This window comes from Choloepus didactylus, chromosome 3 (assembly GCF_015220235.1).
Source record: "Choloepus didactylus isolate mChoDid1 chromosome 3, mChoDid1.pri, whole genome shotgun sequence".
In the NCBI taxonomy this organism is placed as follows: Eukaryota; Metazoa; Chordata; class Mammalia; order Pilosa; family Megalonychidae; genus Choloepus; species Choloepus didactylus.
The window spans coordinates 222,829,543-222,851,349 of record NC_051309.1 but is presented as its reverse complement, the minus strand read 5'-3'; the positions used below and the strand labels follow the sequence as shown (position 1 = coordinate 222,851,349).

At 41.5% G+C, this 21,807-nt stretch overlaps 2 protein-coding genes across 7 annotated transcripts in view; one reads left to right on the top strand and one right to left on the bottom strand.

Moving 5' to 3' along the window:
• The window catches only part of FGFR1 (fibroblast growth factor receptor 1), a 52,201-nt gene extending 46,776 nt beyond the window's left edge, over positions 1 to 5,425 (top strand). Inside the window, 1 exon segment of the mRNA XM_037831390.1 lies at positions 123 to 5,425. Coding sequence (XP_037687318.1) covers positions 123 to 299 — 177 coding nt within the window. The 3' untranslated portion in view covers positions 300 to 5,425.
• On the bottom strand, positions 3,916 to 21,412 carry LETM2 (leucine zipper and EF-hand containing transmembrane protein 2). Of its 6 annotated transcripts, none has more exons than XM_037831391.1 (11): positions 20,920 to 21,412; positions 20,036 to 20,448; positions 18,400 to 18,850; positions 17,493 to 17,636; positions 13,874 to 14,011; positions 12,846 to 13,046; positions 11,527 to 11,646; positions 8,269 to 8,382; positions 6,383 to 6,475; positions 6,008 to 6,112; positions 3,916 to 5,271 (listed from the first exon to the last, which is right to left on the bottom strand). In XM_037831391.1, the coding sequence occupies exons 2-11, from the start codon at positions 20,080 to 20,082 to the stop codon at positions 5,209 to 5,211; spliced, it is 1,476 nt and encodes a 491-aa protein (XP_037687319.1). In that variant the 5' UTR covers positions 20,083 to 20,448; positions 20,920 to 21,412; the 3' UTR covers positions 3,916 to 5,208. The 6 variants fall into 6 exon arrangements, with proteins under 6 accessions (XP_037687319.1, XP_037687320.1, XP_037687322.1 ...); XM_037831392.1 differs by having other exon boundaries at positions 20,036 to 20,116; XM_037831394.1 differs by having other exon boundaries at positions 20,036 to 20,116; positions 21,340 to 21,350.
• Positions 21,413 to 21,807: the final 395 nt, after the last annotated feature.

Below are 21,807 nucleotides of genomic sequence, written 5' to 3'. Positions count from 1 at the left end.
AGGTCTCTTTTTGGACCTGTTAGCGCTCCCATTTTCCTCACAGAGGCCCATCTCGATGAACGAATGCCTGCTGCAGAGGGGAGCATGCCCAGCCCATTGCTCTTTTGTCTCTCCCTTCATAGGAGTATCTGGACCTGTCAATGCCCCTGGACCAATACTCCCCCAGCTTTCCCGACACCCGGAGCTCCACCTGTTCCTCGGGGGAGGATTCTGTCTTCTCTCACGAGCCGTTGCCTGAGGAGCCCTGTCTGCCCCGACACCCTGCCCAGCTTGCCAATGGTGGACTCAAACGACGCTGACGACCACCCTGCCACTTCCCTCCCCAGGCTCCATCATCAGCTGTTCACTTTCACCCTCAGCTCCCTGCAGGACTCACTGCCTTCCCCTTTCCCCTATCCTGCCGGCAGGAGTTAGCGGCCTACTCCAGGCCTTCCCGAGTGGCCTGCCGTTCTCCACCAAGCTCACCTCTCTCCCTCCTCTTCACAGAGAGGCAGGTACTTGCTTGCCGATGGCCACTTCATTCAAACCCTCCCTTGGACCAAGACCCCTCCCTGCCATTGGCACTGCCTGGAAGGTTGGGGAGTGGGAGCCGAGCGGGCGTGCAAGTGAGAGCTCGCTGAGCTTCCTTGTCTTGGTTTTGCCCCTTGCATTCAGGCGGCAGGTGCCTTGTCCTCAGGGCTACAGCAGGAGGGAGAGGTCAGGCCTCCATCAAAGGCGACCTCTGCTCCAGAGAGATGGTGCCAGTGGCTTATTAAATTCCGGTGCCAATTTGCTTTGCTGACCAAATACCAGGTACCAGAGGCTGGTGAGGCAAAGGCTGGGAGCAGTGTCGTGGCCCTGGGGCCCAGCCCCATTCGGGGGGCTTTGTACATAGCTATGAAGAAAACACAAAGTGTATAAATCTGAGTATATATTTACATGTCTTTTTAAAAGGGTTGTTGCCAGAGATTTACCCATTGGGTAAGATGCTCCTGGTGGTTGGGAGGCATCAGTTGCTATATATTAAAAAAACAATGAAAAAAGAAAAAAGAAAAAAAAAAGGAAAATGTTTTTAAAAAGGTCATATATTTTTTGCTACTTTTGCTGTTTTATTTTTTTAAATTATGTTCTAAACCTATTTTCAGTTTAGGTCCCTCAATAAAAATTGCTGCTGCTTTCATTTTTATATGGACTGTGTGAAAAGGGAGAGGATGTCAACTCAGACAGTGAGACTGGTGGGCCCTGGGTGCTGCACCTTCCCCGCAGTGTCCTTTTAACCTCTTGCTCTAGGGTCCTAGGTGAGACCTCCTGGGGACAGACCTCCTACCTCTGTGACCCCTTTCGGAAAAGGCATGATATGCCGGAGCGCCTGTCAGAGGGCCAGAGGGGCTGGGCAGCAAGCCAAGGCCGGAGCAGCTCTCTACACAAATTGTTTCCTCATAGGAAGCTGTTGGGGTGGGTGGGGTGCTGGAGGGTTAGAGGAGCTGGGAGCCACGTTGGAATAGCCAAGGAAGGGGTAGAGCTAAGATGACTGAGGGGGAAGCCAAAGATTGTTAACAAGGGTCTGCAAAAACTCAGACCCAGATAAGCATCTACCCCTCTGTGTGGGTGTGATTTTTGTCTGTGCTTCTCTATGAGGGCAGGAAAAAAAACTTTGGTCACCTAAGGCTAGTTCTACATGTCAGGTCCCTTGCTTTATTTTTCCTGACCTACTGTGTTCATTAGTCTCCCCTAGATTATTCTTCCTGCATCTCTCTGTCTGACCAGACAACATTTGTTAGGACTATCACATAGATCTTGGCTTCCTAAAGTTCTTCCTGTGCAAACTCCACCCCATTCCTCAGGAAAGGGAAAAAAATTCTCTGAATTTTTTGTATCTTGGCTGCTTGGAGATTAACTTCTGCCACCTGCTGGTTATCTTTATACTCACTAAGTGGATTCTGGCTCTGAAGTGTACCCCATTGCTCAACTTACTACCACTCCGCCTCTACACTTAAAGCCTGCTTTTTGCAACTACTGCTGGATTACTTCTGAATACTTTTTACAAAGGAACGTTCAATAAGCTTTCACTTATGTAGGGAAAAATGGGGTGGCTGCTTTAAGTTTCCTTTCTGAGCGAGGTATTTTGGGCAGCTGCAGTGTTGGTTGCTATTGTAAAATTCTCATATCCTTGTTTCCCTCTGTAAATATGCAACTGTCAAGTTATTAAAATCTGTGTTTATGTTTAAAGAAGGTTTAATTTGGTGAGCAGAGCCAGGAAATGAATTTTAGCTCTTAAATCCATTTGCTTTGGGACCTTATAGTGGTGTCTTTCCTTGTAAAATATTGGTGATAATTTCTGCTTTGCTCCTACCTTGAAGCAGTGTTGTGTAAATAAATGGAGAGGCTATAAAGGGCTTTATATTCCCTAGGGAGAGGTGCTGGAGAAATATAAGGCGCTAGCGTAACAGTGATGTCCTTGCCATTACTACTCAAATCACCCACGAATTTCCCCAGACACTGAGCTGACTGTCAAATAAAAGATAGTGAGATTGACCTGAAAGAAAATGAAATGGCCATTTTACTTAGAGGGCCAAATTGGGTCTCTTGAGGAAAGGAATCCAGTTTATCTAATGAAGATGTCGTGCTGTCAAGGCACTGAACTGTCTGGTTTCCTGAGGGTTAAAAGATTAGGGCCTGGGATCACTACAGCATTAATCAATACTGTCCGTCTCTCCTAATTGCCAGAGGCTGGGGGTCAGCAGTCCTTTGGTGTGCTAATGTAATGTATTGATCTCAGGTAAGTAAGATTGAACATCAGATGAAGCAAGAAATCTATTTTGTCAATGATAATGAAGTCGTGGTTGTTTATCAGCGACCACTGGGTGGAGCCAGCAGGCTACAATCTCAGTCACAAGAGGTAACCTGCCAGTTTGCTTTAAAATTAATCTGAGTTTGGTGCTAAGTGAGAAACCTTCAGCCTTAGGTTTTAGCAGCATTAGACATCACCAATAATGAATGGCTACCGTTGTAATGACTGAAGTACAGAATTAGACACGGCCCAAGTGCAGGTTCTTAAGTGTAAAGGGCCACCTACACTTCTTGGTTCTAGCAGAATTCTCTTCTATATATAAGACACAAGCCAAATCGAACATCACCACTGAGGCTGGGTTTTAGACAGTGCCTAAAAAGTATAACCAGTGAGATTATTAGCAGGTGGTAAAGCTAAGATTCTATATCTGTAGGAAAGAGTGGAGAACAAGGAAAGGAAAAGCTGTGAAGCAACTTGGCATAACATTCCATTTCCCTTGGCTGATAAGAGCCAGGCAGAGGGCAGACCAGCAAGAACCCAACTGCAAAAACGATTTGGTCTGGGCAAGTTCTTTCTAGGTTGGCACGTGACAGTATTAGGACACCTTACACTGTAATGCCTCCTAGATGCATGTCTTGGCACACAAAAGTGATACATTTAACAAAAATGCAGCCATCTAGAGTTTTAATTGTCTTGTTACTCCGGGAGGGCTGCATCAACTGGGTGCATGTCTTCCCAAGTCGGGGTGAGCTCTTGCTGGTTCCCTCAGAGTTGGTTGTTAATCACTCACCAGAACATTGTTAGACCAGCATGGCTAGAGCTAACAATATGGAGCCCAATAGTCAAGTACTCTAAGTAAAGAAAACAAGAAAACATCTTTGACTTCTCTGAGCTACTATCTGTGTCAAGTGTCTGATATGCCTAGATGCAAGAAAAAATGGTGATGGCCAGCTTGGCCCAGAGTGACCAGGAACCACTTGACCTGACTATCCCCACTGTGCTTGTAGGGAAAGTCAGGAAGAATCATGGAGCAGCCCAGCGTACATATGAATCATCCCACTGAAACAGGCGTGAGCAAGTCAACCAGCTAATCCCTTTCCCACATTCAACTCTCGAAATGTGGGCTAATTAAAATAAACACCCTATCACTGTAGGAATGGGAACATTTATTGTGAATCACCTTGCTAGGATTGTGGCAAGACTCCATGGAAGGCCGCATTTGCACAGTAGGGCTCCATCATTCCCGAAGGACTGGAGTTCACCAGCAGGACATGGCAGGGCTTGTCCTCCGATGGAGAAGAGGTTCGGGAAGCATTTTTAAATGCTTCATGTTCTTGCTGTGAAGGGCTGGGAACATTCCTCGTGTGACATCCCCGACAAGACAGATCCGAATTTTACTTGGTTTCACTGCCTCCCATCTAACTGCTTTCAAATCTGATTTTATCACCCACAAGAATACTTTTTCCCTTCTAACCTCTCCCCAAGAGAAGAAAGCTGTGAGTTAGTTGATGGCAATTTTAAGTTTTTTTCAGTATCCACAATACTGAAGATGAACATAAATATCTGAACATAATACTTATTACTGAGTAACACAGGGATTATATCAGACTTTAACAACCCTTATGACTAACAAAATAGTCTATTTGTAAAAGACAAACAGACCAGAAAAACACGCAGCACAACAAATGGTTAAGCCTTCAACCCTTAATTAGGTTTCCTAGCAAAATGGTGGCTAATGAAAGCCATATGTGCTAGAATATAGTGGCAGCCTCCCAGCTTCCCACAGCCCCTGCAGGCCCAAGGGATGGGGGTGGGGGGCTGGGGTCTCGAAACAGCTGAGCAACAGCCAAACCTTTCGACTGCTATTTAACTCCTTATGTTCTTTTCCAAAAAGCTTTCCTTTTATACCTAGAAAGATTTTATTTGAGAGTGTATCCATCTCACCTCATCAGGGACTTGGTTTCCAGGGCACAGTTGTTCCTTCTGATGGGTCATTCTGAAAAAGTCGGGCAGGTGTTCTTACAATGGTTTTTGGTGTTTCCAAGTTCTTGCTCGGGATTCCAAGCCTTAGGAGGCAGAGGTATCAAAGGCACCAAGCTGATTCCGTTATGCAAAAAATGTCTTCCCTTTAAAGGACATGTGCACAAATAGGAGGCTGTTCAAAACAACATGGGAGTAAGAGGGGGCTTTTCGTGTTCAGAATCTAGAGTTTAGTGGGATGGCATGATGGTATGGAGGAAATGGACTTTGAGTTGTATTTCTTTAAATGGTCTGTGCTTGTTCTCACTGCTGATGTCATCTGGAGGCTTGCTCCATGGACTGACTGGCTGGGCCTCTATCTCAAACCAGATTCAGACAGTCTTAGTGGGGAGGGCCTTTACGGATGCCACGGCAAAGGGCAGGAAGCTGGAGAGAGCTGTGTCATCCTCACCCGGTCCTTAGGCTCCTTTTGAACTAGCCTTGCTGTTCTGGGATGTCTTTTGCGATTTGGCCTGGAGTGTCTAGGTACAAAACAGGACTTTTAGGCACTGGTCGCAATGAGAGGTTAAGTCCCTTTTTTGTTGTGTCCTTGACCAAAATAATGATCAACCACAAAGTCAAAACTGAGTTTTATAATTTGCCTTGGTAATAAAAACGAAGAAGGCAGGCAAACAAGACCCCGTGTACCTTGAGATCATTTTCTGGGTGTTTAACCCATCTGTGTTTACAGATTCTCTGTCCCACCAGCATCTTCAGGAGATGGTAGAGCCACTACACAGTTCATCTCTTTCCATGACCCCCTACTGTTTACTTGTGTCATGCTTTCTGCTCTTGCCCCACATTCCTTTACCCAAATGGGAATAGTCAACAGATCAATAACTTCTTATTTGAGGCACTTCTCCTAAGATTTAAATTATTTTCCTGTTGGTATTTCCTGACATCAGGAGCCTATGTAAGATACACAGCATATGGAAACTATTTCCATCTGGCACAGAAAAAAATAAGGATTTGCCTATATTGTAATTAGCCTCTAGATTTAACATGTTCTGATATGTGACTGTATTGGTTGATGATTTTTTTTTCCTTTTTTGGATAATTGAGGTAAAAAAAAAATGTAGTGGTTATCAGATGACTAAACTTCGGCCTACAACTTCCTGTTTGGAAGAAAGGAAGAACTGTGCAGTATTTTACAATAGTTATAATTCTAGATTCTCATTACACTTGAAGAGGGAAAGGCTTTTCTTTTTAGATACTTACAGCTTCTTCAGAAGAAGTGAGAGATCCTTTAGGTAATGAAGCAGGTGCTGATGGTGTAGTAGGTGGTGATGGTGTAACTGGAGGCCGCTGTATAAATTCTTCATCCTTAAACAACAGAACTGAGAGTTGGATTACCGGTTTAAAACAGAATACATATTACATCTACAGTCACTGCTTTGCCTACGAGGAACTTATAACGACTACTTCATATTCTGGCACAGAGTTCAAGAGGTAACATCTGGAACCAAATCATATATCAAACATTACAATAAATATCCTTTACTAAGGAACACTACAGCATTGAAATTCAGTTTCATTAGGAGGAAATCGAATTATTTTTATTTTTAACCTAATCAAATGAAATACCTGTCTAACCTTAGTTCCCTTTGGTTGAGGTGCAAAATCCACCACATTCTCTCTTGATTCAGGAGAAACAGGTGATTCTACAGGAACATTGGTCTTTGGAGCCTAGGGAAAGAAATATTTTATATGAACATAAAAAGCTTTCTACTCTTCCTGGAACTCAGAAGTGCTTCTACAGTAGGCAATGCCTTTTTAGCACAATTTGCTTTCCACTAAATCCCTAACTTCCTCTTCAGACTACACCCTTCATGAGTAACATATGAAATATGTCCCTGAAATAGCAACGTAGTAGTATTTATCTTTGAATTTTGACTATCCTGTATACAAAAGTTGGATTCTAATTAGATTCTAGTATTTAAAATCCTCAATCATCAAAAAGTCAATAATTTGCCAATTCTGGTCCTGTTCTCATAGTCTCAAAAAAAAATGTTTGCTACTTCTCAACTACTTGTCATTTCTAATTGACATCTTTATCATTTTTTAGTGTCTAATAATAAAACACTTGATAAATTTGCCTCACTTATTAAAATGGTAGATATTGCTTAATAGCTCCTGCAACAAAAGGAAAATGAGAGGAAAGTGGTATTTTAAAATAGCTATAAAAATCTATTAATCTTTTAAAAATTATATTAGTTTTGAAAAATAAAAATATACTCCTGCTCTTTGAAAATAAGTAATGTGTGTGTACTTTGGAAGGAAAAGGGCTACATAAATTCAAAATTATAGTCTATTTGAGTCACTGTCTCTAGATTCTCTACAGAAACCTAGTATGCTATCTGTTCTCGTTTGTACATATGGGGAATGGAAGTTTTAGAAACATGGATGAGAAAACAACCAATAAAATGCATAGGAACTTGTCACTTTGTCCTTAATTCCCAGGTCTTTCTCACCCGCCCCAGATAGCAACAACTGGATAAAGAGTTTGCCCATCTAGAATAACTCTGAGAACCCAAATTTAGCTCTGAGACATGGTGCTAATTCAAGATTTCCTTTCTCCTGAGAGCAGTCTAAGAATGACAAATAACTGTGGCCTGTCTTAAATGGATTCAGGAGTCTGAGTAGAGTGAGAACTCACTAGCCAGCCTTTTAGAACAAGGTCTGCACTCCAAAGTTGCCCCAGTCTCCCTGGAATCCCTCCTGGACTAAGCCCAAATCCAGATTAGTCTCTGGAAACAGGGAAAGAAGGCCAGGTGGCATTTCCTGAAGTACATTTTTTATGCTGGACTTCAAATGCTTTTTCTCAGCTTGCCTAAGGAGTGAAAAGCATAACTAAGATTAACATGATTGGTCCTCACTCTGGAGTGCTTAGTCTGATCTAACCCACACACACAGCATCTTCTGTAATAGTCTTTCTCACCCATGAAGGCTCTGAGTCAGACATGAAGCCACAAAGTACAGAAGTGAGAGGCCTTTTCTGATGGGCCCTGAGCAAGATGCTTATAGTGATTAGGTCACTCCTGGGTTCTTCAGTAAAATGCCAGGAGAGAGAAATTAAGGAAATGAGTTAAAGGAAGAGATTAGCCATTCACTACCTAAAAATTAATAGGGATCTGGATAAAGAAATAGATGTGAAAGAAGGGAACCATTCAATCTGGTCTGAAATGAGAAATGGATGGAAAATACCATTAGCTAATGAAGAGTAGATAAGGCGAAAGCATAAACAGGACTCCGATTAGTAAAACTCCTAAATCAGTGGAGGTGGGGGGTAAAGGGCAGTAAAAGCCCTTTGACTTCAATTTCTTTTGGGAAATTTTAAAAGACTTAAAAGCTGGTGGGGCCAAGTTCCAAAAGATATTTTGAAAAAATGCCTGCTATGGTGACTGCAGTAGAGAAGTCACTTGTGGAGAGGCCACTGCTGTGATGGGAATCCAGACTGTCCATGAGCCCAAAACTCACACCTCCCCACTTAGGGGTATCTCAACTGGCTTTGGTTTCACATCAATCAGGTAGAAGGTGCGCGACAGGAGCAAAAGAGAAGGAGGGACATTCTCCTTCAGGTGCAGGTCTTGCCACTGGAGAACAGGGGATAAGATATGATAGTCACAGAATGTTAGCGCTGGAAGAGACCCTCGATCACACACTGCTTCACTCATTTTGCAGCTTCCCCAGGCTCCTGCTGGGAACTAAGGGCAGAACAAGGAGACTAATACTAGCCTCCTGCTTCTGCACCATGGTTGTACCTTGCAGCCTCCCTCACTATAGTGAGCTCCTTCAAGTTGGAGAGGGAGTATTCAATTAAACTCTCAACCTCCTTAGAGTACAACCAATTCACGATCAAAGTAAGCTAGGCATACTCTTTTATACAAAAAAAAAAAAAAAAGACAGAAGAAACCATTAATAACCAAAGAAATAAACATTAAAATGAGAATAAAACCTAAGTTTTCAAGTACCAAGTTGGCTGAGCTTTTAAAAAAGTATATTTAAACCAATAATACATGTACATGATACAAAATTCAAAAGGCAAAATGTATTTTAGAAAAGTCTGCCTTCTATCCCTATTCCCCAGCTACTGTTTCCCTCTTTAGAAGCAAATACCGATACCAGTTTCTTAAATAATCTTCCAGAGATATCCCGTGCACAAATATCTGTTTATATACTTATGTCTTTACACAAAAGATGACATATACATACTGTTTTGCCCTTTATTGTTTTCTCACTGAAATATATAAATCTTGGATATTGAGTCACATGTAGAGCTGCCTCCTTTGCAAATATCTATGGAAGCTTCCATTATATGGAAATACTGTAATTTATTTGATTATTCCCATATAAATAAACTTCAGGTATTTCCAGTCTTGTGCTATTATAAATAGTACTGCAATGGATAATTTGTAGGTATGTCATTTTCATAGTTGCATGAATACAGGATAAATTCCTAGAAGTGAGATTGCTAAGTCAAAGAGTAAATGCCTTTTTAGATTTTGATAGACTGCCAAATTAGTCTCCATGGAGGTTTTTACCATCAATGATGTATGAGTGCCCCTCTGCCCATACCTTCACCTCACCATGGTGTGTTATCAAACTGATCATTGCCAATATATTAACTGAATATGACATTTTAATTTCTTACTATAGTAGAGTGGAGTTAAGATGTTTCACACGTTGAAGCCCATTTTAAAACTTTTCTTTCTATGAATTGCCTGCTCATATCCTGTCCAGTTTGTATATGTTATGTCCCCCAGAAAAAGCCATGTTCTTTGATGCAATCTTGTGAGGGCACACATATTAGTGGGGATTAAGTTGGAACCTTTGGATTAGGTTGTTTGCATGGAAATGTGCCCCACCCAACTATGGGTGAAAACTGATTGGATTATTTCCATGGAGGTGTTACCCCACCCATTTAGGGTGGGTCTAAATTAAATCACTGGAGCCATATAAATGAGCTGACAAACAGAAGGAACTCAGTGCAGCTGAGAGTGACATTTTGAAGAGGAGCTACAGCCAAGAGGGACACTTTGAAGAAAGCACAGGAGCTACAGATGAGAGACAGTTTGAAGATGGCCATTGAAAGCTGACTCTTGCTCCAGAGAAGCTAAGAGAGGACAAACACCCCAAGAGCAACTAAGAGTGACATTTTTGAGGAATTGCAGCCTAGAGAGGAACGTCCTGGGAGAAAGCCATTTTGAACCCAGAACTTGGGAGCAGACGCCAGCCACGTGCCTTCTCAGCTAACAGAGGTTTTCTGGACACCACTGACCATCCTCCAGTGAAGGTACCTGATTGCTGATGTGTTACCTTGGACGTTTTATGGCCTTAAGACTGTAACTGTGTAACCAAATAAACCCCCTTTGTAACAGCCAGTCCGTTTCTGGTGTTTTGCATTCCAGCAGCATTAGCAAATTAGAACATATCCTAACAGGATTTTCTTTTGGTTGGGTTAGTATCCTACTCTCTCAGAGTGGGATTATAAAATGATACTCCCTTTCAAGAAAGCAATTGACAGTATGAACCTAATGCTGTTTTTTCAAGAAATAAATGATTTTAAGTCTCTTTCTCTACAATATGCTCACCTTCCAACCAGAATTGATCCAACATGTAAGAGGAAATAACTACCTAACATGGTTTCTAAGTCACAAAAATGGTTCCTGTCCCCAAATAGTGTGTACACTTTACAGCACTTTTTACAATATAGGAATGAGAATTTTAATAGGAGTCACTCTTTTGGTTTAAAGCATCGAAGCTCTTAGTTAAAATACAAATACGTTACCTAAGGGAAAATATTAAACATCTGTTACCAAAACTAGCACTTTACATTGGCTGGGGGCACTAATTGGGAAGGCAGCTTTAGTGGGCCACAGGGCAGCAAGGCTCAGACATCCAGGCAGGGTCACACAGGTGACAGGACTCGCATTATTGTTTTTGCCTAGACTCTGACAGGACCTGTAGTCAGAATTCTAAGATGCCCCCAAGATTCCAGGGCCCTGGTGTATATACACCTTCTCCTGATTATTCAATCAAACACTAAAGTAGCTACTCTATGAGGGATTTAGGGATTTTGCAGATGTACTTGAAGTCCCAAGTGAATTGATGTTTAGCTAGAGAGATTAACCAGGTGGGCCTCACCTAATCACATAAGCCATTTAAATGTCAAGCTGGAGATCAGAAGTCAGAGACTTGAAGCCTGAGGGGGATTTGGCATGAGTGAGAAGTTATCTGTTGTTGGCTTTAGCGGGGGGTGGGGGGGGGGTAGTGGTGGCAGCGTGCACCCCTGCACAAGAGAAGGAATGCAGGTGGTCTCTAGGAGCAGACACCAGCCCAAGGCTGACAGCCAGCAAGGAAATGAGGACCTCAGTCCTACAGCTGCAAGGAACTGAATCTGGCCAAAACCCTGAATGAGCTCGAAGTCGATTCTTCTTCCCACTGTCTTCAGAAGAGAATACAGCGTGCATTTCTGACCTACAGAACTGTGGGCTAATAAATGGATGTTGTTTTAAGCTACAAAGATGATAGTAGTTAGAAAACTGTCTCAGTCAAAATGAAAAAGCTAGCTTCTTCACTGTCCCATTGCACACCAATCTGCATTGCTGCTTAGCCGGTAGCCCAATTAAATAAGGCAAATTAGGGGAAATGATTCACATATACAGAGTAGGAATGAGGCCTGCAAAGTGTGGAGGGGAGAGTCCTAGCAGTAAGGGCTCGGGAAAGCTGCTACTTGCCTCTGTGAGCTGTTGCCGTAGTTGGTTCTCAGTGAGACCCAGTGATCTCATCCCTCGGGCCCTACAGGCCGCTTGTAGTTCAGACACACTCAAAGCACTTACCCCTTCTTTGGCAATTATCTGAAAGAAACGTAAATAATGGCGTTGATTCTTTTGGTTCCAGTTTCACGTAATCCTTACATTCCAGTGCATGGGGGGTGGGGGTGAGGGGGACACAGGGTTTTATGCTCTGAGTCTTTGTCCCCTGCACTGCTGCAAAGTCCAGGAGCCTAAAAAAGCAGGGTGACTCAGGAAGTAGCAGTTGAAATGAAGGGAATCCTGCCAACAAGTACTAATAAGATCAGAAATGTTTACGTAACTCCCCAACATTCTGTCACCAAAGTAATTTCCCCTCTTGATTTGCATTTTGCCTGCTTGTGACCCCTCTACTCCTTTTCCCTTTCATGGCAGCTTTAGGAGTCCTTAGAAAAACTTCTCACTTGAAAACCTTTCAGTGTACCATTTGTTGCAAGTCCCAGTGTCCTTCTCCCACTGTGTCCCAGACCACAAACCCAGGAATGGCCTAACTCTCCGGACCATAAAACACCCTCGAGACATAATATAATACAGTTTCTCCTTGGTATAACCTAGAACTACGGGTACTTCAGGTACTTCAGTGACCGGTATTGTTGATTCCGAAGTTCTGAAAGCAACAACTGAAATCTAAATGGGCCTGATGGGATCAGGCTCTCAGTTCTGGGAAACCTGCTCCCTCAGACAGAGTGCTTTCAAGCAGCTGATTCAGATTCAAGAGACATTGTTTCTATCTTTTCCAGGAGTCTGATTAGTAGTTCTAGTCCAAGCAGTTGCTTTCTAGGCTCTACTTTTTCTCCCAGCATTAAGCATCACCACACCTCCATACCAGGCCAACTAGATCAGAAGAATATTTACTTTGGCACCTACTCCGTGGGAGCAGACATGTGGGGGTAGAGCACTGTCCTTGGCAGTGCCATGTCAGGAGCCTACTAAGCTGCTATTTCCTTCCCAGCAGGTCCGAACTGCTGTCGATCAGTCCTGGCTAAGACATCCAAATTACCAACTGCTCACGATGGCCTTCTCAAGGAAATAGGTCAGGGCATGACAGACAACTCCTAAAATGAGTAATCGAGGTTCAGGTTGTCATGGTAATGGTTGTTTAAGCCACTCTTTTTGTCTGAATCTGCCGATGACTAGACACAACAGAAAATACTGTACTTCGTTTCAAAGCTACCCTAAGATAATCAATTCTTATTACCTCCCAATGTCTTGCTAATTCCCTACAGCTATAGTTAATCTCTTACTTCATCATCTGCTTTTATAGACTTCAGTTTCATCAGGAGCTGAAAGCGCAGCAAATTGTTGGTTCCAAAGGCCTGTAGTTCTAGCAGTTTACAAAGGGCAAGCAGCTGAGGTCGATCCAAGTGCTCCAGGGTCAGCTCACCCTCAAATAGTTTGGAAAAGCGAAGTATCTCCTTTGTGCTGGGCTGGTGGCCTGTCTGGACCTAGGTGGTGGGACAGAGGGGCTTAATTAAAATGCTTCCTACTTAATCGAGCCTTTCCGGTAGAGTACTTGAGAGAAACAGAAAAGCATTTGCGGACTCTCTCTGATACCTGGACCCTGTGGAACAAAGAGGAGTAAAGAAATCTGTCTGAATTTAGGCAAAATCAACTGAAGAATGAGTAGTGCAAAAGTCTGACTCTAATTCTACTGTTCTTTTCAAGAAGTTATCAATGTCTTCAACACATTGGTTAAGATAAGCTTTTCTGCCAATGACTACAGTGGATTACTCAAACCTAAGTGTTTACAATATTACAAGTTTATAACTTAGATATCCGCAGTTTCAACAATGGGTGAACAATCTGAAAGATCCATGATCACATGCATTTCTTACATCACTCCCAACCCAGAAATTATTTGGTGTTGTATAAAAGACACCTATTAATATTCTAAATAAAAATATTTCCAAGCTATTGAGAACTGGGAAGTCTTGAGAAAAGGACAGATGGAAAAAGATTTTCTGTACTTCTAAAGATGAAGGGGAAGTAATTAGAGAAAGTAACCAAATCAGACAATGATCCCTTACAGATCGCAAGACTTTGATTACTAAATAACACTCCAAAGGCAATAAAACAAGCTGTTCAATTCCATAGAACCTGATATTTGGACTTGGATGTGTTTCAGCTCTAATCAGTAAATAACTGCTGCATTCTTAATTCTTTGCAAAGCCACTAAATATTTGATTTCTTTTATTTTCTTTTCTTTGTGTGTGTGTGTGTGTGTGTGCAATTATGTTGGTCTATTAAAAAAAGAAAAAAAAAGGACTAATACCTGTTTTATATAGGATGAGAACTGTGTAGAAGCATCTCCCAAATTGGCTCTGTTCCTCCTTGCCATTTCTGTAACTGTTTCTTGTAAAAATTTTGCTAGTTCCAACTTTGCAGCCATTTTCTTTTTCTGTTTTTCTTCCTTAATAGGAGAAGAGGAAAAAGTTAACCAATCCTTTATGATTACAACTTGGTAGACAAGGATAGGAGACAAGTAAACTTTTCTCCTGCTCATCTCTACTTTATATATTAATAATATTAATATTAACAATATTGTTATTGTTCATCTCTACTTTATATATTAATATTATTTTCAGGCCTAATTGAATGGGCTTTGGTGAAAACCAGAGCAAATAAAAACTAGTCTATATTTGCAGCTTGTCTCCTTAATCTGACCTTTTAGTTCTCACTAATACAATGATCAAAAATATTTGATAGATCTACAATGTCACCTCAGCAGGAGGGTTGTCATTGTTTAGAATAAGATACTATTTCCAAACTTTGTACAAACCATCCAGGCTGTTAGTCCAGCCAACACTTGATCTGAGTTGGCCTGGATTTTGCTTTACAAAGATACACAGAAATTCTCTCTGCCCTAAAGCAGCTGACAGTTTACATGGTACAGTGAGTTAAGTGCTATAACAGAGATATGAACAAAATATTTTTCAGAAGAGAATTAAATGTACACACTTAAGACACTATCTTGACTAATGTATTTTAATCCTTGCTCATCATCAGAAATGTACCATGGTAGCATTTTTTTTTTCCCATATTTTTTTCCTTGTTTTTTTAATACTTTTCTATCTTTAAATCAACTTATGAAAAATAAAAAAGTAAAAAAAATAATAAAAAAAAAACATACAATAAAAGAACATTTCAAAGAGACCATAACAAGGGAGTAAGAAAAAGACAACTAACCTAAGATAACTACTTTACTTCCAACATGTTCCCACTCTACCCCAAGAAAGTTACCTAATATAGCAACATTTCTGTGAACTTCTTCCTACTATACCCATCAGAAATTAACAGACCATAGTCATTCCTGGGCATTCCCAGAACGTTAAATTTACCCACGATAGCTTATCTGTTCTTCTTGGATTATTGTTCCCCCTTCCTTAATTGCTCTCTATTGCTAGTTCCCCTACATTCTACATTATAGAACATTTGTTTTACATTTTTCAAAGTTCACATTAGTGGTAGCATATAATATTTCTCTTTTTGTGCCTGGCTTATTCCGCTCAGCATTATGTCTTCAAGGTTCATCCATGTTGTCATATGTTTCACAAGATCGTTCCTTCTTACTGCCGTGTAGTATTCCATCGTGTGTATATACCACATTTTATTTATCCACTCATCTGTTGAAGGACATTTGGGCTGTTTCCATCTCTTGGCAATTGTGAATAATGCTGCTATGAACATTGGCGTGCAGATATCTGTTCGTGTCACTGCTTTCCAATCTTCCGGGTATATACCGAGAAGTGCAATCGCTGGATCGAATGGTAACTCTATATCTAGTTTTCTAAGGAACTGCAAGACTGACTTCCAGAGTGGCTGAACCATTATACAGTCCCACCAACAATGAATAAGAGTTTCAATTTCTCCACATCCCCTCCAGCATTTGTAGTTTCCTGTTTGTTTAATGGCAGCCATTCTAATCAGTGTGAGATGGTATCTCATTGTGGTCTTAATTTGCATCTCTCGAATAGCTAGTGAAGCTGAACATTTTTTCATGTGTTTCTTGGCCATTTGTATTTCCTCTTCAGAGAACTGTCTCTTCATATCTTTTGCCCATTTTGTAATTGGGCTGTCTGTACTACTGTCATTGAGTTGTAGGATTTCTTTATATATGCAAGATATCAGTCTTTTGTCAGATACATGGTTTCCAAAAATTTTTTCCCATTAAGTTGGCTGCCTCTTTACCTTTTTGAGAAATTCCTTCGAGGTACAGAAACTTCTAAGCTTGAGGAGTTCCCATTTATCTATTTCTTCTTTTGTTGCTTGTGCTTTGGGTGTAAAGTCTAGGAAGTGTCTGCCTAATACAAGATCTTGAAGATGTTTTCCTACATTATCTTCTAGGAGTTTTATGGTACTTTCTTTTATATTGAGATCTTTGGTCCATTTTGAGTTAATTTTTGTGTAGGTTGTGAGGTAGGGCATGGTAGCATTTTTAAAATAGCCATGTCAGGACTTGGGGGCATGGAAAGAAACAGGAATTTGTAAAAGTTGTCCAAGAGATTCTAATGATCAGCCACTCATAGGAATCATCGGTTTTAGAGAGATCTTAAAAGTCTCAGCTGAAAATTACACAATGGCAAAACCATGGTTTGAACCCATTTAGTCATCCATTCATGCATCCATATCCATCCATCCATCCATCCATTTATTGAGCATCTAGTATGATAGGTACTGGGGATAAAATGAGCAAAAAGAGATGAGAATTCCTGCCCTCATGGAACTGCTAGTGGGAGAGACAAACATTGCCAATGATAATCCAGTGATTCCACAACTTAATGTAAAAGTGTAAAGGATAAGTACTATAAAAGAGAAATGCATGCCACTGGGAGCCAATGTAAACAGAAAATTGGGGTCTTTCCCTCCCTTCCACTCTCTCCTTTTTCTCCCATTCCTCCCTCCAACAAGAAAGAATTTTCTAATTTGTAGCCATGATGTGTATATGTATGTTCAAGGAATGAGCACCATGGAGGCGAAGAGGTGATATTTAGCTAAATTGCTTCCTCTATTTCTCGATCTTCCTGCAATCACTAACACCTTCCTTGCAATCCTGATTAAGTGTAAGTAAATTAAACTACTGTCAGGCAGGTAGTTAAATATTGCAATCTGATTTCACCTCTCAAATGTATCTCAAATCCATCTTAAAATCTTTATTCCTACTGCCTCTTTCACAATTCAAGCTCTGTCATTCTCCCTCGGACCACTGCAATGGCATCCCAGCTAATTTCCCCTGCCTTGGTTCTGCTCTCTTCGATTCTTCCTGCCAGCAAGATTATTTTTCTGAAACACATATCTAGTCATGTCACACCCCTGCTTAATATTTCACCTTCCATGATTCATTACCATTAATGATAATGTCTAAATTCCTTACGTAAATGCTTTCCAACCTGATCCCAACACAACATTTCTGTCTCATCTCTGACCACTGATCTCCTTGCACTCCCTTTTCCAACTACAAAGAACCCAGCAATGGTCTCCCGACTATGTCATACTGTTTTACACCATTAAGCCATTTTAAGTGTTATACTTTCTATCCAGAATGCCTTTCACTCACTGTGTGGTAAAATGCTTCTCACCCTTTAAGCCTCAGTTCCAAAGTTACCTCTTATGTAAAACATTTCCCAATCTTAGTTAAAAGTTCTTCCCTCTGTCCGCTTATGATGTCTGTTCATACTTTCATACCAATGTCTTGAAGAAGGCGCTGCATATGTTTTCTGTCCCATTACCTTCACAGTGACCATTATACTCAGGAGGGCACTCTTTTTTCAGAGACTACACTGAAGGCTGTATTTGGCTAAGTCATACCTATTGTTCAACTAATTACTGCAATAACAGCTGATTTCTGCTTTCTATTTTTAACGGTTAGAAACAAGTTAGAATATACTACATACCTTTTTGGACTCACTTTCGAAAGTCGATGGCAACATTTCTGGGAAAAGCTTCAGAAACAACGGTAATAAGAATTCCATGAAGGGCACAATTACGAACACCACAAATGGAACCAGGCGGAAGAGATCAGCACAAGTTCTCAGCAGCTGAAGAATTAAATGCATATGCAACATTCATTATTTTAGGACCTGCTCAAAAGGAAACAAAACAAGCCTGCCTTGGTTTCTTTCTTTTCTTTCTTTTTTTTTTTTTAACTTAAACTTTTTATTCCAAAATAATTTCAAACTTACAGGGCAGTTGCAAAAATAATACAAAACCCATATAGAAAACTCCAACATACTCTTCTAATGCCTTGGTTTCTTAAAGTGTTAAAAAACCAAGACAGATTTTCTGCAGCTGCATATAAAATAGAAAGGCAGGCTTTTCCTCTTCATCATAACTCTGAATTAATATTTATGGGATATCTTCAAGGAAATCCATGACAAGCAAAGCACGTTGTTGGAATCTTTTTGCTTTCATATAAATTAAGTGTCTGTACTGAAATAACACAGTAACAGTTAAAATTGGTTTTAAAAATGCATGTACTTAATATATTAACAACAGTTTATACTTCAAATGCACAAATCAAACGTGAAGCCTTTCAACTCTATGGAGAGATCAGAAAATACAATTTAATCCTTCTATAGGCAAATACACATGCATTTTAAGAATCTTGCCCAAAGTTGTACAGCAAGTCAGTTGCAGACAAGTAAGAAACTCAATAAGGAACTGTGGTTCTCACCAGAGTTACTATTTCTATTTTGGGATTTTTTCTTAAGACAAATTCTGAGTTGAGTTTAATGAAAACGTGGTTCCTAAAGAGTTCATTTTAACTTCATATTTTCTCTCTCCAATATGATTTTTGCTTACCCTTCGTCTCTCTCGTCTGGTCAGCATCTGTCCATGTAACAGCCTCCAAACCATTCTGGCAGCAACTTTAGTGTCAATCCAAAGCAAGTAAAATCCATTGTAATAATATTTAAGTTCATCCAGGATTTTTTGTCTAAAAGATCGCTTTCCCTCCTTAATCTTCGTGCCAGTTTCTTGCGTGGGCTGAGGGCTTGTCACTTGTGGCTTTTCTGTGGTTTGTCTCGGTGGAGGTTTACAAGGGCCCTCTTGAAGCCAGCATGTTGATGTGTGCAGCTTTTGTATTCTAGTTTGTAAGTGAAGTACTTTACTGCCTGACTGACTAGGACAGGAGCACTTCTTTCTTCCAAAGTTCTTCTTAAATGTTCTATTTAAGTGGGAATCTGGCAATTGAAGAAATGCAAGTGATGGGGAACAGGAAGAGCACAAGAGATGAACAAAGTGGCTAGGGAATCTGGAATAAAGAGCAAATTCTCTGAGTTGGGCACATCCTATTGTAAATTTAAAAGTTCAAGAACTAGGCATTGTATCTAGTTAAAATAAAACAATGGGTTTTAAGCCCATATTTTAAGAACAGATGTTGTCCATTAATGAATGAAATAAAACTTCTTCACCTCAGTTGAAGGGCGGTATGCACTATGAATAATATAACATAACTCCATGATAAATATTAATGTTAGGTCCTAAAAATAAATTGCCAATCAGAAGTTAGAAGCTCTGTGACTATTAATTTAAAAATCTAATAGCAAACACTTTTCTACCAGAGGTTACATTTGAAAGGGTCATCCCTATCTACTGTCATAAAACAGGTAAAACGCCTGTGTTGCCAACCATTCTACTGACAACAGTAATATTGTTTTAATGTAATACTTCATGGTCCCTGTGGGGATTAACCGATCATACAATTCTGCTTTGTCTATGTAGTGCTTATGGGACCCTTCAAATGAAAAGCACTTACTGCTGCAATGCCTTCACCTAAGATTCCTCAAGAACTTTAGGAATAAGAATTAGCCAGAGAGCTCTACATTCTAGTTTTGCAACATCCCACAATCTTCAGTTAAACTAGCACAGCCTGTTATTTGAAAATAAAAATAAGACCCATCTAGGCAACGAAATTTACTGGCAAGGAGACTTCTTTTGGCAAAGAGACAGCTTTTTCCATTCTTTCAGACTGTTTTTGAAACGTGCCAAGAATAAAACACTTTGAATGGCCAAAAGTGAGAATGTGCAATGTATCTGGCCCATAGTAAACTCTCAACGAATACTCTTTGAATAAATAAATAAGTGATAACAGACTTTAGTGGGGCAAGTTTATACCCTAGTACTGGCTTGCTCATCATTTTACTCCTTTTTACATCTATGGGCTTCATGTAACAATTATCAGTCACAAAGGTTTCACTTTAAAACCGTTACAACTTTCTTGCCTGTACCACATATATCATGCCATATGCCTGAGTTCTAAAGTATACAGAAAATTTGGGGTAAGTTTAAATACATTAAAATGTCAGGTTCCTAAAAACCAACATGGTTAAAACCAACAAAGTTTTAATTATGTACAAAGCCTATGCTTCTATACATATCCTTTCCTTCTAGAAGAATGAAGTTCATGTAAAAACTAGGGAGAAATTCCAAAGCTTACCTTGTTCGGGCAATAGCTAGGACTGTATTATAAATGTAGAAGGCCATATTTATATTTGTCTCAACTAGTCAACATAGGAACCTATGCAGAAGGAGTAAGTAAACAATTTAGTATTAAAAAAAACATCGATTATAAAGATATCAGGATTTAACTGTGTTTAGCTATTGCAAGGGTAGAACATTTGCATATAATATGGATTCAAAAATGCCCTCAAGTTCGTTTCCAACAGTCATGAATATTCGAGAATGGTATCTTGAGATTCCAACAAATAGAAAGTATCTCTAGCATGATGCTGCTGCTGATGATGATCTGGTCTTCAAAGGCCCTTTGCTTTCTGGTCAACAGTATCTAATAATCTGCTTGAATGGTTGTCAAGTCTTTAAGAAGCTGAGCGAGATTCACTTATTTGTGGCCTAAAATACAAGTAGAAAGTAAATATCCTGGATTTGTTTTTAACTAGCTTTTTGCTTTTTTCCCCCGTACTTGGAAAGCTGCCCCACACCCTAAGGATTGAAAAGGGCTCTAATCTCATAGATGTAGCTCCATGCTCCTCTGTGGCAGCAAGGAGCCTTAGCATCCCATCCTGTCAACGCTGCTTTCCTGTAGCTGGGAAAGGGTTCTCTCCCAAATGGAAACCTCAACCACAGAGCTGACATTTTGAATAGGGGTTCAAATAACACTTCACACTATGTGAAAGAGTGGGGAACCCAGATTAAATACGGAGGGTCTTTTGCTTGAGGGAGACAAGCCCCGATCCTGCAGTTAATCTGCACTCCTCTTCGCCGTGGGGAACCACTTGTCGGGCCGTGCGCAGCAGGGACGTGGAGACAGCGTCCCACGCATACAGGCTGGGGGGCCCCGTGACCCAAGGCTACCGGGATTACCTTTGCATCTGATGTTTCATAACACGGTGCAAAACGCCCCCTCGGCTGCCTCAGTCGGTGGCTTTTATTGGGGGCCTGGTGCGCGCTGGGTGTTGGTGGGCTGTATGTGTGGAGGTGAGGTTTGGGGGGCGGGGGTCTTCGTTTTTTGGTGCGGGGGTGGGGCAGGTACGGGAAAGAAGAACCTCGTTGGTGATCGGAGTTTGAGGAAGGAAATCGAGGTGAAGCCGGACGCAGGATGCGTAAGAGAAAGGAGGAAGCGGCGCGCGGGAGGAGGGGGGAAATGGAGGCTGCGCTCCAAAGTTTGGGGTATCGGGGGGCGAGATCAGGCGCTGAGGAGAGCGCCGTGGGGAAGGGGGCGCCGAGGAGGAGGAACAGTCTGAGAGGCAGCGGGCTCCACCAAATAGCAACGTGAGGACGGACCTGTATCACCCACCGCCTCCGCCTCCGCCTCCGCCTCCGCCGGGATCCCCGGAACGGCTGCCCTCCGGCCTCCCAGCCCCTTCCCAATTCCCCCGACCCGCCCTCTCCGCCCCAGCGCCCCTCCACCCGAGCTACAAGGCCGGGGGCCAAGTCTCTCTGGTTCCAACTCTCGCCCCCTCCCCTGGTAGCGTCACCCTGAGTGACGACACCGGCAACCAATGAACTCAACTTTGGGCACGCGCGGGGAGGGGCGGCCTTCACCACCGCAGCCCTGGAGGCCACAAGGCCTCCTTCTCATCCGCCACATGAGTTGGGTCGACTTTAAGGGGTTTCTGTGCTGAGGGTCCCCAGATGGATGTTTTTCTGCCTGTCCACACACTGAGGGCTGCGTCCGTACCCCCCCGGGAACCCCTGGTTGAGGCAGCGTTCGAGAGGCTTTTGCCCTCCTGATAGCGTGATACGGCTGAT